The 22,212-nt window shown below is 35.5% G+C and overlaps 1 protein-coding gene across 1 annotated transcript in view; it reads right to left on the bottom strand.

Moving 5' to 3' along the window:
* Positions 1-22,212, bottom strand: part of LRP1B (LDL receptor related protein 1B) — a 1,950,491-nt gene that overhangs the window by 1,012,185 nt on the left and 916,094 nt on the right. The window contains exons 5-6 of the mRNA XM_031651763.1: positions 19,940-20,068; positions 1,069-1,332 (exon numbers count right to left, since the gene is read on the bottom strand). Coding sequence (XP_031507623.1) covers positions 1,069-1,332; positions 19,940-20,068 — 393 coding nt within the window. The remainder of the gene's footprint in view (positions 1-1,068; positions 1,333-19,939; positions 20,069-22,212) is intronic.

The following is a 22,212-nucleotide window of genomic DNA, read 5'->3' on the forward strand; positions in this document are numbered from 1 at the left end:
CATAGTTTTGCTCTTGTCACACAGGTTGGAGTGCAATGTCACAATCTCGGTTCACTACAACCTCTACCTCCTGGGTTCAAGCGATCCTCCTGTCTCAGCCTCCCAGGTAGCTAGGATTAAAGGCATGCCCTAGCATGCCCGACTAATTTTGTATTTTTAGTAGAGACAGGGTTTCACCATGTTGGCCAGGCTGGTCTTGAACTCCTAACCTCAGGTGATCCACCCAACTCAGCCTTCCAAAGTACTGGGATTACAGGCATGAGCCTCTGTGCCCAGCTTCTCTTCATTTTTCTAGATTTTATCTTAGCTGAATTTGTAAGAAACACTTTCTATAAATCATAAATTACATGGATACATGTTAAAATTTTCATGCTTATGGTTTCCCTAAGCATACACAAAGCAATTTTTGTACTTCCATGTGGAAGCAGGGAGAGAGAAGGAGAGAGAGAATATGTGTGCATCTCCGTGTGTGTGTGTGTGTGTGTGCGTGTGACAATGAGATTTCAGTTTATGGTAATATGCAGGAAGAGAAGGACAGTTAGTCTGTCAAGTTTCTGACATGAGAAGTCAAAGTGAATCACAAATCACAAGTTTGTTGGAAGAGGATGTATAAAAATTGATTTGCTTTAAAGAGAGTTAACACAGGTAGTTACTCCCAATTAGCATAAACCTAATTATTTAAGGTATTTTTTAACTACAGTCAATGCACTTATAATTATCAACTCTGTCCCTTTTTTTTTTTTTTTTTTAATCCCACCTTCACTATCACATTGCGAATTACCACTCAGTGGGAAAAAAAAAATCAAAATTCCCAGTTAGATGACATTGTAAAAAGCCTTAAAGAAAGAACTACAATTAACTCTGCAATTTACTATTTACCTAAATAGAGAAAGTGTATGTGTATGTGTTTGTATACGCAAAACATGTAGTGAATACAGTAATTCAAATTCATTGTATTTGCACATACAGCTTTCCAACAGCCATGAGCTATGCTAGAAATTTGAGAATCCAGCCTACGGGTCTGTAAATGAAATCAGTAAAGGGTGGCATATAATATTTAATTGAAACACTTACTGTGGAAGGATTGAAGAATATTGATTGTCCATTCATCTGTTAATCCTCCTGCTTTTGTTATCTGGATACATTTGAGTTGATTTGAAGATTCTCTTGATTCAATCCAACAAATCATATCTTCATTATAAATAAAATCCAGAGCATGAATTTCATTTCCATTGACTGAGCTTAGAGTTGCCATTTTACTTCCATTAAGATAGAAAATTTCAATTGTTTCAAAATTTGTGATTAATAGTATAGGTGGTCTATCTGTAGGTTCTGGAATAAAATAGAAAAAGAAGTAAATTCAGTAAGAGTCATGATTATTTTACAGCTTTGCATTAGTTATTGAAAGCTATTTTCTATACTTTTAATAAATTCATACAATAAAAAATTTTCTTATAAAAATACTTTAAGTCATATGTATACTTCACTAAAAAAAAAAAAATTCTGCAGAACATTTGTATTCGTTATTTCCTTAGTCATAATGTATTGTCTAAATATGAGGACATGTCATTTACTTCTATTGCTAGTAAGTAAAGGAAGTGGTATGAATTGTGTTTCTAGAAATGATGATGGACCTAGACTGACCTCTCCATACTGTTTTGCAGGTTACCTTCATGAGCAAGGTAATGTTTTTTTGAGTTGAATGTATGAGATCAGAAACAGATTCTCTGGAGGAGAAAACGCAAAGTTCATAAGCTTATACAAAGAGTGCACCTGTGACTTTGACCTCATTGGCTCCTTGACCAACCCCAAGAGCCAAACAATCACACATTCTCTTAGTGACTAGATAGTGATTACTGAGCCAGTTCCTTCCACATCCATTTTCTATAGTCAGAAAAATAAGATTCTAGGTGGAAAATAAGATTCTAGATTAAAAATAAACTTCTTTAATACAAGTTTTTTAAACAATGCAGCTTTGCTAGTATTAGGACTGAGTTTTTGATGAACATATACTAATTTCTCAGAGTTTCAATAGCATATTTAAAGGTAACAGCAAAATCTGATAGAAAATTAGTGTTGATAGAGTTTAGCTACACAATCATATTCAGAGTAACTTTTCTACTAATTAAGAAATAGGTGGAAATCTTTAATTCAACTGCATCTAATGCATCAATACATCCCTTTGACCATGAAGTCAAACCTATCAGATATCCTACCACTTCTCAGTAACTACTGCTACTGTCCTGCCATTATCACTCATCTAGACTATTTCAGAGTTTTCTGCCTGGTTTCCCTTTTTCCATCTACGCCCTCCTCATCTTTACAATATCCCAACACACCAGCCCGAGTTATACCATTAAAATGCTAAGGCAGATAAGGTCAGTTCTTCACTCAGTCCCTCAAAGGGCTCCTATTTTAACGAGAGCAAAATTCAAAGCCCTTATAATGATCTATGAAACTCTACCTGATCTGTATATTCATTACCTCTTTAATCTCATTTCCTTCTTCTCCTTACTACTCTTACTCTTGTTCGTCTCACTCCAGACACACTGCACTTCTTACTGTTCCTTGAACAAGCCAGGCAAGCTGCCACCTCAGAGGGGCTTCTCACTTCCTGGAGTAATCATTTATCAATTACTGGAATGGCTTACTTGCTCACCTCTTTTAGGTCGTTATGCAAATGTCATCTTACTGGTGAGGCGTCTCTTAGAACTTTATCTTCTAAAAATTTTAAGACCCTACACTTTCTATACACCTTCTATTTCTTTCTTATTCACCAAACACAGTATGTTTTATGTACTTTTCTGATTATGTATTTTACTTCTGTTTTACCTCTAGCATCTAGAGAAAAAGCCTAGAGCTTAGTGATCATTCAATACCAGTTTTCTGAATAAATAAAAAGGACACATGGAATTCTCGCACAGAAGACTTCTTTCGAAACATCTCATGAAATGCAACAAAAATAATTTGTTTATTTAAACTATGAAGGGAATTCAGATTATGACTAGCTATTCAGAAAACTTCATAAATATCATTTGACCATTCTGTAAGAAACTGAAGCTGAGCACTGTAAAGGTAGGGCAAAAGCAAGAGCCTATACTATAACTAATGTAAGTAACTAAGTCTAAAGTTTTGAAGCAATATTATTTGGTGGCCTTTTCTTGTTTGTTTGTTTCTGGCATGGGTCAGGATATCAGGCACTTGTGTTTCTCTCAGATAGAAGAGCCCTCCAGCGAATATGATTTGGGGCCTCCCCTCACAGGCTTAAAGAAATCCTATAATTCATGCATTGGAATTTTTATCCCCATCATGCCAGATCCCTGTTAACTTCAACAGGGGTGGTGCCAAGTTCAAGAGGCCAAAGAAGAGACACAAGTAGCAAAAAAAAAAAAAAAAAAAAAAAAAAAAATAGGAAAACTTACACACAGAGACAGTCCAGCAACAGCAGACTGGATGAACCACTGCCACTTGTGAAAAGCACGCAGCTTATATAGCACATTCCCTCCACCGCCCTGCCCCGCCCCGCCACCTGCAACCTCCACATGGCAACCTTCCTTTCTTAAATTGTTATTTCTATCATGTGCACCTGCCATACAGGGTATGCTTAAGTTACATTATTGTTGTCAAATGCATCTGCCATAAACCTCTCCTCCCCCAAGAAATTCTCTCAAGTCATAGGATTCCTGTCTGCCTTTAACAAGACTTTAAACATTTTTTATACATAATAACAACAAAACAATAAAACAAACAAAAATAAACCAAGAAAGTCTCAAGTAAGTAGCACAACAGTTTTTTTCCCAATGGAGAAAATAGACTTATCCTGGACTACCTGAGTATAAGCCCACAACAAAAATGTTCTTACAAATGCTAAGATCATTTCCACACACAAAAAAGTTCTCTCAGAAGCATCAGTAGAATTGTGAATCATCTCTGCTTAACATAACCTCGTCAATTGACCACATCTGAGCCTGGTTAGCTAGTCAGCTTCTCTCCTAATCTTTTAAATCTATCTTGAACTGTGTTTCACTTGCCCTCATCATTCCTAAATTTGGGGATCTAGACTTAGTCTCTCCTCTACTCTTACTTTTGTCACTTTACTGTTGACCTTAGGACTCTTGAAACCTGTTGGATCATCAATTTCTCAGGTGATAGTAAAATCTTAGATGGGTGTGTAATCAGGTTAACAAAGATAGGCTGACAATGTCAGTCCTTAGTGTCTTCATTTGACAACTGAAATGACCTTTAGTGAAACTACTTCTCACTCAAAATGACCTACTGTGGAAAGCATCCTTGCTGCAAAGTTTTATGCATAATCCAGATTTACACAGCCATTTTTTTGGCTAGCTACTGGTCAGTAAACTTTTGTATGTCATAAACATTCTTTGAAGAGAGGCTGGAATATAAAGGAGTGCTGAGATTCCCCTGAGAAACTGAGATGGAAATGGGTTCATGGATAACACAGGCAATGCTTATTTGACAAAATTAGTCAACTTATTTGGTTTTGGTAGCTGCTTGTTGAGTCAGTCAGTTAATTGTTTTAGTGAAAAACATAACCACTAATTCTAAAGTCAGGTGCTTCGTAATCTAACAGGGTTTGATTTAATAATGGTGACTTTAAAAAATCAAAGGACGCACTGGAGGAAGGATACCTACAACATAAGTTGTGAATGCTTTATTTAAATAATCTTCATTGGTCTTTGCTAATTATTAACTGTGGTTTACCTCTTGAGACAGAAGGTCAAATATGGAGGAAGGAAGCCACTGAAACACAAGAACCCACAAAAATCCTCAAGGTCTAAGGATCCAATTATTTCAGTGTATTTCAAGTTGAAAGCTACCATAGCCCTGGCAAATATGTAATCTAGTTCTACCTGCACTGCATCTAATCTCTGTTGTGCATCGTTACCACATGCCAGTTGAAGGGCACCAGCTTGGGTAATGTGGATACAAGACTGACCAGAATAGATGTGATGCTCTTATTGGTTGTCATCCTTAGTCAATGGACAGTTTTCCCAAAAGAACACTTGAAAAGCACATTAGATAACTTCAGTCAAAGGGATACCTGCATCAACACTTAGTGAGAGGTAATGAACATTAATCTTCCACATAGAAGATACTGAAGCACAAACAAGCACTCGGTTGACATTTTAACTTAGAGAACCAAGACGTTGGTTGGATAAGCACCTATGGCAGGTTGTCAACTGATTCACGGTAGAGGAGAAAAATTGTCCTCATACTCCTCACCACTCCTTGTATGTTGACAGACCTGAAAACGTTTCTCTCTCCTGTGATGGAGAATTGTATTTGTGTTCTGTATGATCAAAAAATGATTTGATTTTTCCAGTAATGTATTTGTATTCATTAGTGCCACAACCTTTGAAGACTGATTCTAAAATTGTGAATTGAAAAGAGGAACTTGGAAATGTGGAAATGCTTATTTGACCAGGTTCATAAAAATACCTATTTAAATTCCAAGTCACTATAACCATGTCCTTGAAAGCCTATTCTTATCCTCTCACAGTCAAAAGTACACTAAAAGTGGATTTATTTACTTACAATAATATGATTTTGATATATAGTTTGTGCTAAATAAATGTTTTCAGTGTGTATAAAAACTTGTCATTTTTAAGGTTTCATTTAAACCTCCAGTTCTTCTATTCAATTATAAGAATATTAATTTGGCTAGTTTCCTTCTAAGTGATTGAAGTAATGAATTCAGATACTAACAAATAATTATGTAACTAACAAATATATGTATATAATAAATGTATATATAAATATATATAATCTAGTTGTTCTATATTTTAATTTTCCTTAATTAAATCTGTAATTGTATATGTAAGCAATTATCTCCACTAAATGAAGTTCCCAGTATGTGCACATCAATATTTCTGAAGTCAAAGATGAAAAAAATTCCAGTTTTAACTGAATAAAAGGTTGAATAATGACTCGCATATAAAGAATATAAAATGGAGAGTCAGACTAATGTTGTGAGAAAACAGAAAATTGTAATCTATACAACACGAAGAATTGGTTTTAAGCCAGTAATGAACTTCAAAGATTGAAAGAGGATTTTTTTCAGATTTACTCTTATTTTATCACATACAAATTATATAAAGGCTGTAAAAATAAGGAAAATGGGTATGCAGTTAGAAATGAGAAGACTAAGAACTTCTAATCAAAATCATTAAAACTTATGTAAGAAGTGAATTACTAATATATGAAATAAAATGCAGGCAATCTGTAAAAGGGCTATTTATTTATTTATTTATATTTTATGTTTTTGGTGTGTGTGTGTGTGAGGGAGTCTCGATCCATCACCCTAGGCCAGAATGCAGTGGCATGACCTCCGCTCCACATAACCTCTACTCCAGACTCAAGCCATTCTACTACCTCAGTCTCTGAGTAAGCTGGGACTGAACGTGCACCATCATGTGACTAATTTTTGTATTTTTAGTAGAGATGGGGTTTCACCCTGTTGGCCAGGCTAGTCTCGAACTCCAGACCTCAGGTGATCTGCCCGCCTCGGCCTCCCAAAGTACTGGGATTACAGGCATGAGCCGCTGTGCCCAGCCAAAAGGGCTAATTAAAAAAAAAAAAAAAAAAAAACTTATAAAATTATGCAAAGAACAGAAAAATTCATCTTAAAATTAGGAGAAAATTATGTAGGTTACAAAGGAGAGATACAGAATCATGGTGTGGAGAAAAAAGAGAGAGAAAGTATTACCGTATTCAGATATATAATAAATTGTAGATCAAAGTCAACCAACCAAACTGAAAATGTGAATCAAGTTAATATCATATAAGTGAAAAAAAGAGATAGCATTGAAATATTTTCTTTTTCAAAACATACTGGCCATATTGATTTCTCCCTGTTTTCATTCCTTAACTATTTTTAATGAAAAAAATCTCTTTACCAAAATAAATAATATTCAGAATAATGACATATTGTCATACACCAGAAGAATCTATTCTATCACATTATATTATAAAAATAATATATACCTGGGCATGGTTGCTCATGCCTGTAATCCCAGCACTTTGGGAGGCCGAGGTGGGCGGATCACCTGAGGTTGGGAGTTCGAGACCAGCCAGACCAACATGGAGAAATCCTGTCTCTACTAAAAATACAAAATTAGCTGGGCATGGTGGCACATGCCTGTAATCCCAGCTACTAGGGAGGCTGAGGCAGGAGATTCGTTTGAACCTGGAAGGTGGAGGTTGCAGTGAGCTGAGATCATGCCATTGCACTCCAGCCTGGGCAACAAGAGCAAAACTCCGCCTCAAAAAAAAAAATAAATAAATAAATAAATAAATAATAATAATAGTATATAAATTAAATGTGGGAAAATGAAAATACATTAACAGCTGTATTGGACTGAGCAAGAAAATGAATATTGCTATAATTTATCTTAGCACTACCTTTTATCATCACAATATATTTATGCTGAAGTATTATTTGGGTAGACATTTTAATTAATTAATTTATTTATCTAGTATTTATAGATCTCAGCATTAACTGGGATCTGAAAGAGATCGGTAAGACAGTCTGCCTTCAAGAAAGATATAATCAAGTAGAAAGTTTAAGATATCTGCAAGCCGGGCGCGGTGGCTCACGCCTGTAATCCCAGCACTTTGGGAGGCCGAGGCGGGCGGATCACAAGGTCAGGAGATCGAGACCACAGTGAAACCCCGTCTCTACTAAAAATACAAAAAATTAGCCGGGCGCGGTGGTGGGCGCCTGTAGTCCCAGCTACTCAGGAGGCTGAGGCAGGAGAATGGCGTGAACCCGGGAGGCGGAGCTTGCAGTGAGCCGAGATCGCGCCACTGCACTCCAGCCTGGGCCACAGCGCGAGACTCCGTCTCAAAAAAAAAAAAAAAAAAAAAAAAAGATATCTGCAAAGAACTGTATTTTTATCATTAGGTATGACATCTTTCATAAAAGATGTATAGTTTCATTGAGTTTCAAAGAATGGCTAGATACGTCTGTTTAGTGAAAGCACAAGTTTCCTGATGGTGATGGTATTTGGTCTCAGCCTTGCCTTAATGGCAGAATAAGAATTCAATATGTAGAGATGGATAAAAGAACGTCAAGCAAAAGAAACAGCTTTGATAGAAGTACAGATGTGTGAAAGATTTGAATATGTTGAGGAGAGATTGACCTCAGTTTTTCAGTTTTCTGCAAGGTACAACATGCATAACTAGTGGAGTATTTCATAATGACACTAATAATAGTTACTGTTTTCTGAGCATATTTTAGGAGCTAGATACTGTAATACATAGTTCACATTTATTAGCTTATTGTATATGCACAATATCCCTTTGATTCGGCTAATATTGACCACATTTTAATATTAATACCTCACAAGTTAATATAGCTGTTAAGTGGAAATAACTGAGTTCAAATTTATAGAGTTTTGTAGTGGCTGACCAAATAGGTTAAGGACAAATTGTACAGGCTATTGAATGTCAAGATAATGAACTTATTTTTAATTTTGGCTGCAATGGGAAATCAGAGTTAATTGTAGAAATACAGTATAATGTGATCAAAACTATGCTTTAAGAAGATCAAGTCTAAAATAATATGTAAGATATTGTTTGGGTGGGTAAAATATAGTGAGAAAGATAAGTAGAATACAGTGAGAAGTATACATTTCCCACTCAACTTTCCAAATTGTATGTTTTTGCTTTTATTTCGGGGGGTTATTTATTGAAATTGACATAAATTTGTATGTCTTTATAGTGTACAACATGATGTTTTGAAGTATACATATATTGTGGAATAGTTAAACCTATGTAATTGACATATGTATTACCTCACATGGTTACCATTTCTGTAGTAGGAACATTTCATATCCCTTCTCTTAGCATTATGTTAAATGAAATAAGCCAGTCATAGAAAGACAAGTACCACATATCTCACTCATGTAGAATCTAAAAATGATGATCTCATAGAAATAGACAGTAGAATGTTTGTTACCAGAAGCTAAGGCATTTGGGGAATCAGGTTGGGGAGATGTTAGACAAAGTATGCAAAACTATAGGTAGGAGGAATTAAACAGATCTGTTTTCCAGCATGGTAACTATAGTTAATGATAACATGTTGGATTATTTAAAAATGTTCTTGCTTTTATTTATAAATGGTAGAGTATAATTTTACTTTTTAACTGGTAGAGTATAATTCATGTCAGAAGTATAATTCATGTGTACATTAAGGTAAAATGGAAATGTCTTACTTACACACTGCCTTGAAATCTAGAGTGAAGTTGGAAAGGAGTTAAGAGAATGGAAAAGATATCTTTGTTCCTGTTTAGATTCATGCATTGCAGAAATGAAGAACGGCCATATGTGGCAACATTCCTACTGGAAGCAGAGGTCATTAGGAAAAATGTAAGCCCCAGAGAATTCTCAGAGTTTTCCCTAAGTAAACCTGTTCTATGGTCCTCCAAACTAGATTCTACATGTCACATAGAGAATGGCATCAATTTCATTTGTTTTTATAAAGAAAGTAACCCAAAATTATGAAAAACTTGTGGACATAGGTAGCAGATATCTGAATTACTGAACATAGAAATGCCATTTTAATTTCTCAGAAACTAGGTGATAAGAAACTAAAGTAGGAAGTGTTGAGATCTTAAGTAGAAATAGGTTGATGTAATATAGCAGAAGTTCAAAATTACAGTTATTATTGTATTGTGAACAACAAGTGGCATGAAGTCAAGGATTATTTGGAAATTTTAGATGTGGGTGATGGGGAGAAAAGGTATCATTAAAATAAACAGTAAGGGAAGAAAGTAGAATCAGTTTTTAGAAAATATGATGAGTTCAGTATTGGCACATTAGTCCAATGGCTAAAGCTGTGTTTTTTATCTTGTTTTGTTTTGTGTTCTAGATATATATATATCTATATATATATATATATAGAGAGAGAGAGAGAGAGAGAGAGACAGGGTCTCACTGTGTTGCCCAGGCTGCTCTCAAACTCCTGGTCTCAAGCAATCCTCCTTCACTTGGCCTCCCAAAGATCCAGGACTATAGGCATGAACCACTGTGCCAAACCTGTGCTTTTTAATCTTGTCTTTGGCACTGGGAAAACTCACCCATGTAAACTACTGATGAACCTGAATTAACCATAAACCTTAAAACAATTTAGTCACTTTGCTATTTAGACTTTAGTAGTGAAATACTGGTGCCTTCATTTAGAGAATATTTCAACTTGAAATGTGATAATTGAGAAGCAATGCAATATATTGTTTTTCTGGAAGAAGACCCATTTTATAAGCACAACAACGGACAATAACATCATACCCTCCCCAGCACAAACGTATCTTTTCATTTTGCAGACTTGGCGGCTCTCACAGTTTCCCTGTTTTGCAGAGAGCTGGTCTAACCAAACCAAGGAGGTATCTCCTCTATTATCTGAAAGTCTTACTTGGCACATGGCAAGTGTTTAATACATGAATGAAACGTGGAGGACTCTTTGAATATGAACTCCCCAATGTTTTTTAAAGAGACTTTACTGAATTAATACATTGTAAAGTAATAATGTATTTCAGTAAATACAATAAAATAAATAATGCAGTTATTTTAATCAGAAAAAATAATGAAATAAATGTCATTGATAACCATTGAAGGTTTGTAAGTAAATCTCAAAATTTAAGAATATAATTCATTCAAATTTTAGATTATTACATGAATATTAGAACTAGCAGACAGTCTAGCAATGGTCAGTTTACATTAGTTACTGAGAAGTGGCTAATGGCAGCTTTAAAATCTCCTAGTCACCTTTCTAATTGTAGCCAGCGGAAAATACTTAAGCTACAGAAAAATATTTTCTCTACTCAGACTTCTTTCTCTATGTTATAGATTTGTAACATTTGAGTTCAAAATGTAATAGGTATTGACTCATTTGAAAATTACTTCTAAGTAACTCCTATTTGTAAAGTAAGTTCAGTTTCAAAACATGAGTCCTTAAAAGAGCCACATTTAACATGGCCCCTGAAAGGGAAATACTGCCTCGGTATGTGAATATTTATTATCCATTCAGCAAATATTGATTGAGCCTGGCTAGCTTCTGCGGGGTCTAGATGCTAGCAATACAACAGTGAACAAAACCAACAAAACCTTTGCTTTTACAGAGCTTACATTTTAGTACATAAAACAGACAATAAGCAAGTAGACGAACACTAATATTATTTGGCAGTGATACATTCTATGAAAGTGAGTAAAGTATAGGAGTAATGGGGATGAGAGCTGATCTTTACAGAGGGTAATCTAATTCGGAATATATTTACAAGTTAGAAACAAAGGTTTTGAGAAAAAAGAGTGTAGTGAAGGATGAATCCAATATTTTGGCCTAAATAATTAGGTGAATGTTGGAAACCTTACCAAGATGAAAAACTGAAGAAAGCATTATTAGGAGAGAAAATCAAAAATTGATAGAGTTTGATATTTCTGTTAAACATCCAAATGGAGATATTGAATATATAATCGGATCTGTGAGTCTGGAGTTCAACAGTCATCATAACTGGTGATAAAAACTGGGGAGTGTCAGTCTCTTGATATTCTTTAAAGCCATGGCAGAGGGCTTTTAAGGCCATGATACAGGATGAAAGGTCCTAGAAAATCAATAAAAAGAAGATGTCTAAAGGACTGAACGCTGAATCATGCCAGAAATATTGGCAAAATGAAGATAATAAAGCAAGGTAAACTGAGAAAAAATGCCCAGTAAGGCAAGAGCAAAATTTCAAGATTGTGCTGCTCTAAGAGGTAAAGTCTTCAAGGAGACAATTGTCAGTTGTGTGCTTAAGACCAATAGTTAACTAATGAGGCAACGGGAGGTCACTGAAGACCTTGGCAATAGATGTGAGTGATAAGAATAGTGTACGATTCACTGAAGGGGATTCAAGAGCAGAGCAAAGGAAAGTGGAAAAGGAATAACACTCCATTGAGTTTTTCTGCGCAGGGAAAAGAAAAATGGAGAAGTAGCCAGATAGGAATATAGGTTTAAAGGAAGTTATTTTGCATCATCTTTGCAAACACGCTTGTATGTTGGTGAGAATGACCTAAGAGAAAAGAAAATATCAGCGATTCAAGAAATAAAGAGGACAATTATATGAGTCGAGTCCTTGAAAAGGTGAGAGAAGATAGGATCCGTGTACATCTGCAGGATTGACCTTTAATAGGAGAAAAGTCAGTTTGTTTTCTAATTTAAATAAGAGTAAGATGGGGTGATTAGTTCTAGATTCAAATAGACTAGTAGAGTTAATGGAGTTTGGGTGAGAAAATTCTCTTTTAATTGCTTATATTTTCTCAAGGAAATATGAAAAAAGATCGTCACCTTACAATAACGAGAAGGGAGGTAGATGTACGAAACTCATCATCTAGTAATGGAAAAAAGTAAAGGTCATTTAATATATTTCACTGTTGTCTGAGAAGGATTTAAATATAAAACTTATAAATAAGATCACTAATTTCTACTTTGCTATTATAGAGATTAAGTACTCTAAGTACCCAATCATTCTGATGTGCCAAACTTCTAGCTACTTTATCAGCTATGTTCTTTGTAACTTGATGTTCTAAACATCCAAAGAGTACTAAGATATAATTTAATAATTTGGTCAGGATTATATTTTGTGGGAGGCATAGACAGCGGCTGTGTGAGTCCTAAAAGAAATACACACGTTTAAAAATGAAATCAATGCAACAGGTTTTCTCGTCTCAAGACTAAAATGACATTAGGCAGCCTGATTAGGGGAAATATGCAGAATATTAGTTATCTCTGTCAAAGGCAATTGTGTTCTCCAGGGGAAGGAGTGCCCAAAGGGCATTCTCTAACTGCTTTTATTACCCCAGATTTTTTTCAATCCCTGTTGATTGCAACTGATACAGAGAATGCCTTGAAGACTCTGAAAAATCAATTTTTTTCTTATAAAAATGTCAACATTATTCTGTCTACTCGAATTTTAAGGTTTTTTCCCCCTGAGGATTTCAATAGTGATATACTTTTATATTTTTCCCAAGTAAAGCAACAGAAAAGTATATACTTATATACATTCTTGCCTCATCTATTTAACCATTTGTAATTTTTATAAATTTAAATGTGTTTCCTTCCTTTTTATTTTCATTAGAATATCCAATTTTAAGATAGAAAACAAGAGTTAATTGTAGAGGGTGATATAATTTCTCTCACATTCTAAATTGAGGATTTAATCAATAATTTGATAGCTTGTCTACAAAAAATTATAAAAAGCATAATAGAAGTTTCTGCCTATCTGTTGTGCCATTTATAAAAGCAAAGTTTATTGACTGCCACACCCAGAGCCCATAAATACAGCCATGTAATTTTTCATACTCAAACACAGAAGTTCTCAGCTAGATTGCAATAAAAATATGTTATGAAGAAAATGGAAGACATGCTTTTTTTTCCCTGTCTGATATTTTCTTAGACTAAGGGTAAATGAAAGGTGTCATGACACATAAAACACCATGGTTATGACTCTGCTATCAATCTTGCAACTTTGTTTCTGGAAAAAAGATTAAAAATGTCAAGAAAGGTGCTAGACTGTGAAGATGATATCCCCTAGCATAAAAACAAAAACCAAAACCAACATAGAATAATAATTAGGAGATTGTGTACCCCAGCACTGACATACTCATTAACAGTGTTTGGAGAGGGAAAAAGAAGCGTGTTGTATCATTTGGATAATAAAAATTCCATCAGAAATCCTTGCCCTGCCCTGCCATGAAATGTGATTTCTAACTGAATGATCAGCCAGAAAAGATGTAGAGTAAAAATACTCCATAAAATAGAGAAATAGTTTAATGGCCAGGCTTCCCATCTGGGATTCCAAAGGCAGACTGGGAAGCTCTAGAATTTCTGTAGTACAGAGGCTTATTCAGTATAGTGTGATTGCAGATAGGGAAGCTTGTCCTCCAGCTATATTTTAGCAGCAAGCACACAGCTTTTACTAGGATTGCATGTTTATTGGAGAGGGGAGAGGTCCTTGGTGGAGAGGACACACTTAGGAAACTACTATTTGATGACAACACTATACCAAAGCTATAGTTAGCCCTGAGTAACAGGACAAAACTGGCCAAATATTCTATTCTCCTTTGAACTTCTTGCAAACTTCTGACTCTCCTTTACCCTCATTCTGCTTCTTAAATGTTCTAGAAATTTCTAAAGCATCCAGTAAACATATGTCAAGCACATACTCTGCTTCAGGCATTGAACTCTTTTTTTGCTACTTACTCTTTACCACAGTGTTCCTAATTTCACACATGCATATGCAACAGTAAAGAACAATAAATCTGTATTAACAGGCTGGTGCTGGTGATTAGGCTCACTCCTAGCCAATAGGTTTCATGCGCTATCATGTCATCAAGTGTTATTGGCAGTTATGGCTCAATGAAATAATAAATTATACAGGAATTAGAACTTTTGACTATCTAAAATATAATTAAAAAAAAAAAAACCCTAAATGGTGAATCTTCACATATCTGTCATTCTACAAGAAGCCATTCTTAGCCAATGGTATACTGAAACAGATCTTATTTACTAGTCTCATAAGTTGTTTAAATTATTAAGACTTAATATGTTACCCTTTCTAAGAATAGATCTTAATATGAGATGCTTTAATAAAAGGCAAGGGAATAGTCTTTTAATAGCTGAATTTCAGGCATTACTAAGTGTCTGATAAGAGGATGATACTATGTGGCAGAGAATTATTCCCTCACTGTACAGACACCTGCCCATTCTCCCACACACAGAATCAGCCCTGGCAGCAAACCATGGGTAAATTCTCCACCTCCCCCGCCAAAAAAATTTAAACTTATGTTAGTAGATGTTAAATCACCCCTAGAGTTTTAAAGTAAGAGCCATAGGAAGTTATATTTTGTTTATTTTCTCTCTCTCTTTTCTCTTTTTAAGAATCATAGCAGAGAAAACAGCAAACGATATGAAAATGTTCCCTCCCCAACACTGTCTAGAAATATGCTTCCATTGATTATACAGGGACTATGATTCCTATTCTTACAACTAAGAGTTTCATTGCCTCAGTAGTCTTCTGTTTGGTTCCCCGCCCCCGCCCCCCAAATCAATGAACTGCAAATATAAGCTGTAATAGAATTCTGAAAGAATTCTGAAGTTTTTTTGTTTGTTTGTTTGTTTGTTTGTTTTTAATAGGCTCTCTATTCTCACTGCTCCAATTACTCCATGGCAAAGAGGTACACTCTGCTAGGGCGCCATTTGGTGCACTGACTATAGAGTGATGATCATAAAATTAGTGTTCTTTATTTTACTATTGCTTCAGTGCAATCAGTAGAGCCCTAGAGGTTCAGGAGAATTTGTATGCTGGAGTAAGTCCCTGCCTTCAAGGAGTGGTTAGGACACTGAAAAGTACAGTCCAATGAGTCTGAATTTATTAGGAGTAAAATTGCCAACAGTTCATAAGTAAACACCATTTACTATTACTTTTACTGTCACAGGTTCTACATGAGCCTGCTTTCAGCCCCAAGTTTTCACATTCAATACATATTTTATATCAAATTCAATAAAATCAATTAAAAGAAAGTCAAATTTTAAAAATGTTTTTATTTTCATATTTGACAAGTCATTACTACAACTCTGTTTTCAAAAAATATATCAAAATATGCAAAAAGTTTTACTGGGTACCTAAACATGGTTATTTTTTACTTTTTTTTTTTCCACATGACAAGTCCTAACGTTTAATTAGAAAAATAGCTAGCTTTTGTGTGGGTGTGGTGGCTCACACCTGTAATCTCAGCACTTTGGTAGGGCATGGCAGGAGGATGGTTAAAGCCAGGAGTTCAAGACCAGCCTGGGCAACATAGAGAGACCCTGTGTGTACAAAAAATTTTACAATTAGCTGAGCATGGTAGTTCATGCCTGTGGTCTCAGCTACTCAAAGGCTGAGGTGGGAAAATGGCATAAGTCCAGAAGTTTGAGGCTACAGTGAGCTATGATCATGCCACTGCACACCAGCCTGAGCAATACAGTGAGACTACATCTCTTAAAAGAAAATAAATAAATAAACAAACATTAATTACTAGTTTTTTAATGTGTGTTCTATTACAAAGTAACAAATGCTCTCTCATAAAATTTATAGTCTTATATGTCTCCTATATAAAACTATTCAACTATGCATATTTAAGTTAAAATCACTTTAAAAAATATGTTTCAGACTTTTCTTTTGGAAATTAGTTTTTTGAAGATAAAAAACAGATAGTATCAAGTGTTAAATTGTACTAGATTACCATTGAAAGTCCTCTCAACTCTGAAACAATTTATTCTTTATTTCATTAGTCAGAGTCAATCTTACTAAGTGTAGGAAGGAGAAAATTTGTCTGCATTACATGAATTAATGGGAATGAAAAGGCCTCCTGCCTAATATTAATCTCTTCCCCCATCTGTTGTAGTGTCTAAAATCTCCTCCCTTCAATACAGTGATTTCTTAAAGATGCTCTTAAGGCTTATGAATTTTACTTGGGTTCAGATATTATATTACAAAGGAGGAATAATCAATTAACTTACATTAATTTACCTAATTACGATCTATTGTCTTCAAAATAAGACCCCGCTGGTAAGCTCTGGGGTGAACATTTACGAAGAGACCATGATATTGTTCTATGTTGCACTAGTGCAGCACCTTTAGCGGTCGCTTCCCAGCCCATTAACTCTGCCTCTCTCTGCCATCTCATAAAGGGCTATTTCTCAGGAACTTTTTAATTCATCTATCATCTTGTACTGTCTTTGCAGAACCATCTTCTTGGGTCTAGTTCTAGCTTTCCATTACATCACTTTGGTTTGATATTTTTATAGTATTCTTTCTTTCTAAAACCGGGAGATCTTTTCCACATATCCATCGTCTTGGGATAGGCCATTCGGACCTTCTCTTGTTTTCCACACTGTCCAGCTGCTGAGAGCCCTAGAACCCTCGTTTGTCGTGGAGGGAAAGTTAGGTTCTGGAGTCCAATAGGGTTGAATTATAAGAAAAAGAAGAGTAAAGAGAGGCCAATCTCAGCAGCCAGGCAACTGAAAAAAGGACTGGCAGAGCTTTAAGATGAACCTGGCTTAATTTAGAATGTTTTTTTCTAGCACTTGTCAGATATAGCCACATTGCTGTGTAATAAAACTACCATACAAATTTTAAACCTGATTGCATTAACTGGAATTACATATAACTGAAGCCGAAAGTATCCTCTGGTTCACTTGCCATAAATATGAGAAAACTAAAGCCAAACAGGCAGTTTTTCTCTTAAAGTGTACAAATACATTGGTTCAAATATCCATGTGACCTTTAGAACACACCAATGTTTGTTATAGACTTACGCTCATGCTAGCAACTCCTGTTCCTTAAACTATAAACCAGAGAAACCTTCCCATGGTAACTATGTATTTTTCAAATTTCATAAGCTCACAATGTCATCAAGCTAAAGACCTAGACGTGAAGAGATTTATGTATTCCATTATCAATTCTAGAGTCATCAAATTTCCTTGATGTAGTAGGACATTATTATGTTCCATCCTTTTCTGGTTGCATTCTATTATTGTAAGATAACCTACCTATGTAGAAAAAGAGGATGTGCTTCCTTTATAGGGTTTATTACATTACGCTCTCTCTGTGTAGCAATATTGTGTGGATCAATAGAAACAGCAAATAACAAGCCTTCCACTTCTTTAGTTCATCAATATTTTAAATCAGAACTCTGGGTGGTGGCAAAACGGAAAAACATAACCTGACCTAATTTTTCTCAAAGATTGCCTTATTTCAACTAGGGCTTCATAAATCAAGTCAGTAATTCAAAGAAGTAAACTAAAAAAGTAAAAGAGTGTTTTGCTGTTGTTGATATTTTGTAGAGATATATGTTTTCTAAATAATTAACCACACTATCTCTGGGAAATCATTGAAATTTTAACAAGAGGTTATGTGTAAAGAGAAACAATGGCAGCTTGCTGAGCTAGTCCAGTCTTTTGCCCAGTGTGGTTTCAGAAAAGAAATTTCATGCTTAATTTACCAGTTTCTAACAAGGGAGGGTGAGGGCACCCATTCATTCATCAATACATCATAATTTGAAAATGCCTGATATGGAACTACATTTGGAGGAAGTTAGAAGAAGCCAGATGGAATATTCTGCATAGTATTTCCTTATATTATTCCCAAGCTAATTCAGTCCATAAAATCATTAGCATTATCTTATTGTGACTAGGGCATCTCAAAGCTGTTTCATTAGCCAATCAACAATACTTAACTGATTGTTTACTTACTGAGTAGGCTGAAAACTGTGTAGAAACTACAGGCTTTATTTGCAGGTTAGCAGTAAAAGGCAGTTTTGAAACTTGAAATATAAACACTTAAGAGTGGAGCACTCATTTTAGTAATTTTAATTAGCAAGACAAGTTTATTTTTTTTTCCTTTTCCTTTTTTCCATCCCGCCCTCCTTTCTTCCTTCTTCCCCTTTTTTTCCCACAAATATTTATTGAGTACCTATATGTTCTAGGCAATGATCAGTACTGAGTAAATATCAGTAAACAAATCCAACATGTTCTATACTGTCATAATGCCTACATTATTCTGGAGAAATCATCTGATAAACATACATAATGAATTAATTTCAAGTGGTAATGCTATAAAGAAAATAAAACTGGGAAATTATATAGTGATAGAGTAGGTATGCATAAATAACACTGGAAAATAACATCATGATGTAGAGGCTACATACCATGAAATAGAATGGACTGGGAAGGTCACTCTGAATATTGACCTGAGACTCAAGTGATAAGGAGGCTACATTAATGTGAATATCACAGGAAAAAGCGTTACAGGCAGATAAAAAAGCAACACGGTTGAAGAAGGACAAGGACATAGGTGTGATGGCATTGATGATGAAACAATAGCAGTGGAAGATCAGACACTGGAAAGGGAAATGATACCAGGCCATTAGGCCCATTAGAGATCCTGTGAGGAGTTTAGGTTTTATTTTCAAGGTGAGTGAAAGTTATTGAGAGATTTGAAGCAAAAGAACAACATGATTTGGTTTATGTTTTAGTAGCAAATCACTTTATTATGTGAAGAATTAATTTTGGAGGTGAAACAGAAGCTCACAGAACCCAGTTTGGAATCTATTGTAGTAGTCCAGGAGAGAGACAGGCAATTCAGATCAATTAATACATGTCTTTTGAACAGATTTTTGCTAATTAGAAACTTCTTGTAATAGGCTGGGCACTGCGGTTCATGCCTGTAATCCCAGCACTTTGGGAGGCCTTTGTGGGTAGATCGCCTGAGGCCAGGAGTTCGAGATCAGCCTGGCCAACATGGGGAGACCCTGTTTCTACTAAAAATGCAAAAATTAGCCGGACACAGTGGTGTGTGCCTGCAGTCCCAGCCACTTGGGAGGCTGAGGCAGGAGAATAGCTTGAACCTGGGAGGCGGAGGTTGAAGTGAGCTGAGATTGTGCCATTGCACTCCAACCTGGGTGACAGAGTGAGACTCCATGAAAAGAAAGAAAGAAATAAAGAGATAAAGAGAGAGAGAGAGAGAAAGAGGGAGAGAGAGGGAGAGAGAAGGAGAGAGAGGAAGGGAGGAAGGGAGGAACGAAGGAAGGAAGGGAAGCGAAGAAGGAAGGAAGGAAGGGAAGGGAAGGGAAGAGAAGGGAAGAGGGAGGGAGGGAGGGAGGGAGAGAGGAAGGGAGGAAGGAATTTTCTTTTTGGAAGGAGTAATGAAAGGAGTTTTATAATGATTAGTGACAACTGAAAGAATTGTTCTGGATTCCTAACTACAGAGAAGTGTATTAAAATGAAGCAAAATCTCTCTCTTCAAAGTCCATATTTCTGCTGTACCACATCTCTAATGAAAAAGAACTGTAAAAAGGAAACAAGTAATTTTGGAAAGACAAAAAATAAATGGTCATAACTTACCAATTTTAGCTTTGCAAGACCTGTTGTCTGACTGCATTAGGTAGCCTTCCACACAACTGCAGGCGTAGGATCCATGTGTATTTCTGCAGGTCTGGCTGCATGTACCATAAACAGCACATTCATCTTGATCTAAAAGGAAAATTGGCATCATTTCTAAGCAGCTTTATCTTGGGCATTTTTTTTTGTTCTCCTTGAATAAAATATTATTTTTGAACTTTGGAAATGAACTATTAATGAAAAGCCAATTCTAATAAATATTTTCAAAACCACACTAAATAAAAATTAAACTTTTTGTTGCCTTAATATTTACAGAGAGAAAACATCAAACAATATCAAATCATATATTTTAAAAGAAGGTTTATTTGCATTTGTGGTAGGCAGGCTAGAAGTCTTTGGATATTTTTGCAAAGGCACAAAATGCATTCCAATTAATATTTGTTGAATATTTCCAGCGTCGATGACACTGACTTTTTCATTATTTTAACAAAGAATTAGACTAGCAACGAGATTTTCAATCAACAGATTAAATAAGAGTTCTGAGCCACACTCTGCAAATCGCACTCACTACTTCAAAGACAGGAAACTATTAAGCACCTATTGACAATAAAGATTTTGTCTTAATTAAATTTTATTTTAATATCTGTAGTCCCTTCCTCTACTCCTTCATTCTATTTTCTCTATATTCTTCCTTCCTCTGGTATTCAGTTCAAATATTTATGAACAACAGATACTCCATGATTCTTAACCGACCAAACAAAAAGCCATCCTGTCAGTAGTTATTTAGACAAAGGTATATTCAGTCTATTTTATGTACCAAGCACTGTACTAATCCCTGCAGAAGACAAAATCAATAAAATATGGTCCCTACCCCTGAGTAAGACAAGTCTAGAGAAATATAATGTATGTATAAATATAATGGATAATGTATGATACTATACATTTCCTTATAATAGGGGTATACTCTAGTTATGATAAAAACAGGCAAGACAAACTGCTTAGGATTAAAAGGGGAATGTTAAGTGAAGATTTCATATTAAACACTGTGAAGCATGATCTGGCTTTCCTCAAACTAAGTGGAAAGGGACATATCAGTTCATCAAAATGGCATGTGAATGGTATTGGGATGGCATCATGGGGGTTTCAAAGAAGAAGCATAGGAGTCAAATGAAGCAAGAGTATATGAAGGAAAGTAGTAGAAGAGACGAAATTGGGAAAGTACTTTGGGAGCCAGAAAATGAAGGTATTTGCATGCTGAACTAAAAGATTGTACATTACACGTTGGCAATGGGAAAGCATTAATTAGATTGGCTATATGGTCGGCTTTGCACTTTAAAACTAAAAACACTCATATGAAATAAAGATTTTGGTAAATGTGGAGAAAAGATCCTAGAAAATTAGGTATGTGCTAATTTTATCCAAGAATTTGTCTTTTGAAGTTATATTTTGAACTAAGTCAGTGGCAGTGGAAATGAAGAGGGAATGGACTCAAATGTATAAGAAGCAGAATAGACAACATTTGAAAACTGATTGGATATGACAGAAGTGAAAATTGATCCAATTTTGAAGTAGAGGATATAAGAATTATGGATTTGAATGGCTCTATCATGGGAGGAGATAACGAGTTTGGTTTCACTGTGTTAAATTTGAGGTGTCTGTAGGGCAGCCTTGAGTAAACGTGTAATGATAAGCAATTGAGAAATGGAACTGTTAATATAGGGTGAGATCTGTCCTGGAGTATTTGGAAGTCAATAGCGTATAGATAATAGATTTTAAAAATACGAGAGGGCAATTTCCCACAGAGGAAGAGGAGACGAGAAAACCTTGGCTAGTGCAAAATACTGTAGGACACCAAAGTGGAAAGGGCAGTGAAAAGGGCAGAAACAGGAATCAGGGAGGGATGCAGTGGCTCAGGCCTGTATTCCTCACACTTTCGTAGGCCAAGGTGGGCAGATTACTTGAGACCAGAAGTTTGAGACCAGCATGGCCAACATGGCGAAGTCCTTTCTCTACTAAAAATACAAAAATTGGTCAGGGGTGGTGTTGTCCCAGCTACTCAGACAGCTGAGGCATGAGAATCGCTTGAACCTAGGAGGTGGAGGTTGCAGTGAACCGAGATTACACCACTGCACTACAGTCTGGGTGACAAGGCTCTGTGTCAAAATAAAATAGTAATAATAATACAGAAAGAAAGAAGGAAAAAGAGTCCTACAGTCTCCTGTGAAGGAAAATTCATGACTACTGTAAGAAAAAAATTAAGAAATGAGAGCTTTTCA

This window comes from Papio anubis, chromosome 10 (genome assembly GCF_008728515.1).
Source record: "Papio anubis isolate 15944 chromosome 10, Panubis1.0, whole genome shotgun sequence".
In the NCBI taxonomy this organism is placed as follows: Eukaryota; Metazoa; Chordata; class Mammalia; order Primates; family Cercopithecidae; genus Papio; species Papio anubis.